This window comes from Oncorhynchus nerka, linkage group LG9a (genome assembly GCF_034236695.1).
Source record: "Oncorhynchus nerka isolate Pitt River linkage group LG9a, Oner_Uvic_2.0, whole genome shotgun sequence".
Lineage (NCBI taxonomy): Eukaryota > Metazoa > Chordata > Actinopteri > Salmoniformes > Salmonidae > Oncorhynchus > Oncorhynchus nerka.
This window is the reverse complement of record NC_088404.1, coordinates 19,997,746-20,003,745: the sequence shown is the minus strand read 5'-3', so window position 1 is coordinate 20,003,745 and position 6,000 is coordinate 19,997,746. Positions and strand designations below refer to the sequence as shown.

Below are 6,000 nucleotides of genomic sequence, written 5' to 3'. Positions count from 1 at the left end.
AGCTTACCGATCACTGTACATCCAACTTTCTCATCCCCATATTACTTATCCTCTTGCACCCCAATAGCTCTACTTTCACATCTGCACATCACACAGTGTTGATTCTTAATTGTAATCATTTTGCCTCACCTCCCTACATTTGCACACTTTGTACATAGATTTGTGTTGACATTTGTTTATCCCATGTGTAACTTGTCACTGCTTTGTCATCTTGGCCAGGTAGCAGTTGTAAATGAGACTTTGTTCTAAACTGGCCTACCTGGTTAAAAAAAAAAAAGTTTAGGGTAGGGACGTCCCAAGGATCTGATAGCACTAACCGGTGAAAATGGTCACTAGTTACCAGTCATAAACCCCGCCTATTTCTATAATCTCTTAATGTGATTTTAAACCCAACCATAACCACACTGCCAATCTTATGCATGACCCTCACTAAATTAAGACCAGAAATACAATAAGACTTTGGTAAGTGGAACCGGGTGAACATGGCGTTTTACGGCATCGACTGTGGCCAAAATGACAAACTTCAGAAACTCTCAACATCAGTTCCAATGTCTGTATTGCCTTTTGGATACTGTGAGAAACAGAGCTCATCTTTCTATGAGTTTAAGTCAAAATGTTCAATAAGTTCTCAGATGACTACAATTTCATTATTTATGATTATGACAGTGTGCAATGTACCATGGTGTCCATTGATTAAGACTTTATTTAAATTTAATTCAGAATCACATGCATACAAAGTGACCTAGGCATGTACAAACATGTACGAAGTGATCTTTTGACAACATTGACAATGTCTACACACTGACAGCAGACACAGAATCTCCAAAATACTGAACAAATATTTCTGGGTGGCCTTGGTAAAATTGCCTGAGGAGCCGTTTCCTCTCTTTGGCAGAGTGCTTTGGGTCTTCATTAATATTCCTCAGTAACACCAACAGCGCTTCTTGTGTTGTTCTTTGAGTACAGTCAGAATAAGCCTTTGTTGAGACTTGCTGACAGAAAGTGGACCCTAAGGACAATGGAGAGAACAAAATGTAAGTGATGTATTTGAGGCGGTCAGCACTCTTCCACAAAGACTACTAGATAGATATTTTACCTGTCACATCTGGTTGTTCCCCTTGCACAACTCTGGCAAGTTTGTCACTGACCAGCTTGTGCAAAGATCCTGGTATCTGAGACAGAAATGTTTCAAGCCAGCCATATATCAAACTGGATGTAATGATTGCATGCTCATATGGCATTCACAACATAGTGGTAATAAGAATACATTAGTTATTTGTCCACGCAGTGTGAATCCACTTTTTTTTACAATTTATTTGACCCCCTTTTTCTCCAATTCCATAGTATCCAATTATTCGTAGTTACTATCTTGTCTCATCGCTACAACTCCCGTACGGGCTCGGGAGAGATGAAGGTCGAAAGTCACGCATCCTCCGAAACACAACCCAACCAAGCCGCACTGCTTCTTAGCACAGCGCGCATCCAACCCGGAAGCCAGCCGCACCAATGTGTCGGAGGAAACACTGTGCACCTGGCGACCTTGGTTAGCATGCACTGCACCCGGCCTGCCACAGGAGTCGCTAGTGCGCGATGAGACAAAGATAACCCTACTGTCCAAACCCTCCCTAACCCAGGCGACGCTAGGCCAATTGTGCGTCGCCCCACGGACCCCCCAGCTGCGACAGAGCCTGGGCGCGAACCCAGAGACTCTGGTGGCACAGCTAGCGCTAAGACCACTGCGCCACCTGGGAGACAAATCTAGCACCTTTCTAATATTGAGCTGCGTGTACACAATGTAAAGAGCAATGTTTTCTACACTCAGTATATATAGCTTTTCAAGGAAACGAATAAATCAGTCACTGCTCTGTCAACAAATCAAGAATACCTTAAAAATGTAATGGCGGTTGTCCAGCATAAACAGCACCAGGAGGTCCACTTTCTCTTTGGCTAAAGATTTGCTGTGGATGATGGCTCTGGAAAAAGCCATCTTCACAACCATTTTGTTCTCAATCTGAAAATGAGACCATACAAGTTATTCCAACATTATGCACAATTTGATTCTGGTTAATCAAGATCTGGCAGGTAGTGTAGCACTTAAGAGCATTGGGTCAGTAACCGAAAGTCCACGTTTAAATCCCAGTGCGGCTTGGTTGGGTGTGAAAATCTTGAGCAAGGCACTCAACCCTAATTGCGCCTGTAAACTCCTCTGGATAAAGTAAATTAATAAGAACGCTGACTCCATACAGAAATAACTATCCCATGGGCTTCACCTCTTTGTCCAGCTTGATTTCCAGCGGGTCTGCAGCCATAGCCATGAAGTTCAACAATGTGCGCAGTTCCTCCCGCTTACGAGGGTGCAGAAGCTTCAAACACAACTGCAGTGCCTCAAGAGCTTTATAAAACTTTGCATTCACTGCAAAAAATAAGCACAAGTTAATGCAGCCCTACAAATTGCTTATGATAGACCTGGAAACAAAAAAATGTTAAAAGAATAAAAAGTGCCAATCATGACCCAAGTAATATGAAGTGGCCATAGCTCTGGTCTCACCTAGTAATTCGGTAACCCCAGTGTAGATGTCGGACATATGGTTGGCGAGCAGGGGTGAGCGGTCGGACTGGCCATAGTATTTCACCAATGTTTCATACAGCAGAAGTTTGCACTGCTGGGTGCCTGAGCCTGAACAACAGGGCTGACCCTGGCCGACACCCACCACGTCTGGACACCTGGGCAGATCACGGCTCACCTCCACCACCTGCTGGTCAGGCAGGAACTCCAGACAGTCCAATGCTGCTGTAAGCCAATCATCCTCCCTTCAACAGAATAAAATAATCATGTGTCACTGAAACTTATGTCACTCACCACCAGGAATATTATACTCCGTAGGCCTGCATGAGATAAGCTTCATTCATGTTAAAAATATCCATCTTAGCTATTCAAGTAAGACCAATAAGTCACACTACATACTGTGAGTTCTTGAAGGCCCTCAGGATCTCACGGTCCAGGTAGTTGCTGGTGTAAATCAAGTCTGGGTCCCTCTGTGCCATGCGACGGGGAGAGGTCTCTCCACCTTCTAACAGATTGTCCAACATAGGGAGCTCTACCAGCTGTAACAGTCTCAGCATCGTTTCCTCACGCAACACTTCATCAACCACTACAGAGTAAAGGAATGGACTGTCAACTAGAGTTCAATACTAGTCCTGGGGACCGAGATGCAGCACATTTTAGTTTTTGCCCAACACCAGCACCTCTGATGTAGTTAAATCAGATCGTACAGACTTTACACTATCATAGTAGATGACTTACGGGTCTGTGGTAATGGAGAATCAATGTGTGCTTTGCTTGGACTCAGACTCAGGTTTCCCAGGACAGTTTCCAACAGTTGGTTGGATCTCAGAGGTGTACCATGTGAATAGAGTTGCTCCTCTTGCCTACAACATTTGAAAGCAAAGTTAAATAAAGACTACATCCAATTAATATTTCATATTGATTTGTCTCAAATAAAAGAATCGAAACAAATAACCACCTGCAAGAAGCACTGCAAAAGGTGCTTTGAATACCAGGAGAAAGGACTCCATTTTCAAGTTCATCCATTGAAGGCATTTGTGTGTTCAGAAACCTGTAGAGGTAACCATTGCTGTCCTGGAAAACATCTTGCCTCTTATCTTTGCCAAAGACCTTTGCTCCAACTGTCTCAAACACCTTACAGTCCAGGAGGGCCTGACAAACACGCACCACCTTGTCCCGTGAGATGTCAGCACCTTCAAAGAACTTGTTCTGGACTATATGGGCCAACACCACAGACACGGCATCTGACCCCAGAAAGCAGTCATTATGAGACTTCAGGTGAAAGCGCCTTCGCTTCACCTTTACTGACATTTTGAGGTTGGCAATGATGCTGCTCCACATAGGAGAGGCCTGGAATGACTTATGGACCATGCCATGACCTGTAACACAAAATAAGTGAGAAAAGAAACTAGTTATAGGTTTAACCATATCCTTGGTTAAACCATCAGCAGCCAGTGCTTGATAAACAGTGTTGGTAGACCACTCAATGCCTTCAAAGACAACAAGACAGGAAAGTCAAATGTACCAACAAATCCATGGGAGTCATTGGTTTGATTGTTATGTAGAAAAATATGACGACCATTTAGGCTAAAGATTCGTGCATACGTCTACAGCCATCAATAAAGGTCAACGTTTGTACCTGGAGAACGCAGACACAACTTCCCAGACAAATTCAGCGCGGCAGCTCTCTCCTTTACTGTGGCCATTCCTCAATTGGTAAGGATGGTGGTGACGTAATGAAGAAGAAAAAAACGTTCTGTCCAAAACGTTACCCTTTTATTCATTCCTCAGGTGAGCAAGGGAAACCTTAATTAGCTGTTAAAGACGCAGTAGAATAATAAGTAGAATAGTATACGAACCTAGTAGGCATTATCCCTGCTGATTACATCAATTGAACTTGAACAATTGAGCGAATGTAACAAAAATGTTGGCTACTCATTTCGATCTAAAATAGTGGTATGTAGTGAATAATAGAACTAACCAACATGGATTGTTTTGTCAAAGACCTCGCTTTTACATTTTTGGTGTCTTCTACTCCAAGGACTACGCTAATACAGCGTAAAGGACACTTTGGAACAATTACACAATTGAACACTAGATGGCAGCCAGAGCAAATAAACGCTCGTTCCGTTTATGTAAAGTAATTTGTAGTTATAATCTATTGGTCAGTCAGTTTAAAAACAATATGTCAGGTTTCTGCATCTTGTTTTGTATTCCCGTTGTGATTGGTTCCTGAGCCCATAGGAGGACCACTTGAAATGTTAAGTTTTACGTTATTAAATAAGCACTTTCATAAACGTCCACTGTCCTCCAAGAGTTGCTGCATTTCCTCTTAACTTCAGTATATTGCATTCACCTTGGTTGGAGAGCGAGGTAGCAGCAGCGTTCCATTCCCTTTACAAAAGTAGAATGATGTGGACAGGTCTAGCCACACAGTGTATGGAATGCACTGTCACCCACCAGTCGACATATTGGGTTGCAGCTACCATACTTGGTTGGCTAGGGTCGTCACTAGTTACCCCAGCCACAAAGTTATATACCCCGCCTCTCTACAAATGATCTTCTTAAAATGTGATTAAAAACTTACCCTTACCACACTGATAACATTATGCCTTACCCTAAATTAAAACCAAAATAAAAATGTTGTGTTAATGAATTGTAACGATATAGCCAAGTTTTACTTTGTGGTTGTGGTAACTAATTGAAACTGTTGACTATGGTAGCCAGATATCTGTATACAATGATGAGATACTAATATACATGCCCTAACAATGGAAGTCGTTGTCCCAAAGGTGGGAAGCTTAGCTCCAATAATAAGCCCATAGAAACTCATTGGCTTTATTTTTGACATATTTTGTCGAGGGTGAAACCTCTCGCTTCGCCTCTTCCTCTCTGGGTAGGCCTATATGTTGCTCAGTCAGTCTTCACTTCTCAACGACTTGTTATAGATATGCTGCTGTGCATGTGTCAGACCAGCGCCAAATTGAATCCAGTTTTCCTCGCGATATGAAAGTGTGTTCTGTGCACCCGCCTCTCCCCCTGGCTTTGCGCGAGCTATGCTATGAATTTACCCAACATGTCAGGTAGCTAGTCCTACTACACATTACCTTTGTTACTAGCCATGTTTTTTCATAAATGTAGCTCAACAAACAACACTGTCATTAGATATACTTTGAAACTTGCTAGAATATTTATTTAAAGTCGCTTATTGTGTATTCTAAAAAGTGTGCCTGTTTCTTCACATCTAACGTTACAACGGCAACCAGCTGAAAATGGTAAATCACCATGCTATAGCTAGCCAGCTGACGTTAGCTCGCTGGTAGTGGCAGAGGGGATCTAGCGGTAAGTCGATACCAGTGAATTGTTCTGGTCCTTAGGACTTGAAGACACGTTTAGGGAAAGCGATTTACAGGTAGCCCAGAATTGAGTTGACC

At 42.7% G+C, this 6,000-nt stretch overlaps 1 protein-coding gene across 2 annotated transcripts; it reads right to left on the bottom strand.

Moving 5' to 3' along the window:
* Window positions 1-683: 683 nt before the first annotated feature.
* On the bottom strand, window positions 684-4,333 carry LOC115134700 (DEP domain-containing protein 7-like). 2 transcript variants are annotated; one of them, XM_029668892.2, is made up of 9 exons: window positions 4,206-4,333; window positions 3,525-3,945; window positions 3,305-3,429; window positions 2,966-3,152; window positions 2,549-2,811; window positions 2,271-2,413; window positions 1,886-2,011; window positions 1,097-1,172; window positions 684-1,009 (listed from the first exon to the last, which is right to left on the bottom strand). In XM_029668892.2, exons 1-9 carry the CDS (start codon window positions 4,270-4,272, stop codon window positions 795-797), a joined length of 1,623 nt encoding a protein of 540 aa, XP_029524752.1. In that variant the 5' UTR covers window positions 4,273-4,333; the 3' UTR covers window positions 684-794. The 2 variants fall into 2 exon arrangements, with proteins under 2 accessions (XP_029524752.1, XP_064878462.1); XM_065022390.1 differs by lacking the exon at window positions 1,097-1,172 and having other exon boundaries at window positions 823-1,009.
* Window positions 4,334-6,000: the final 1,667 nt, after the last annotated feature.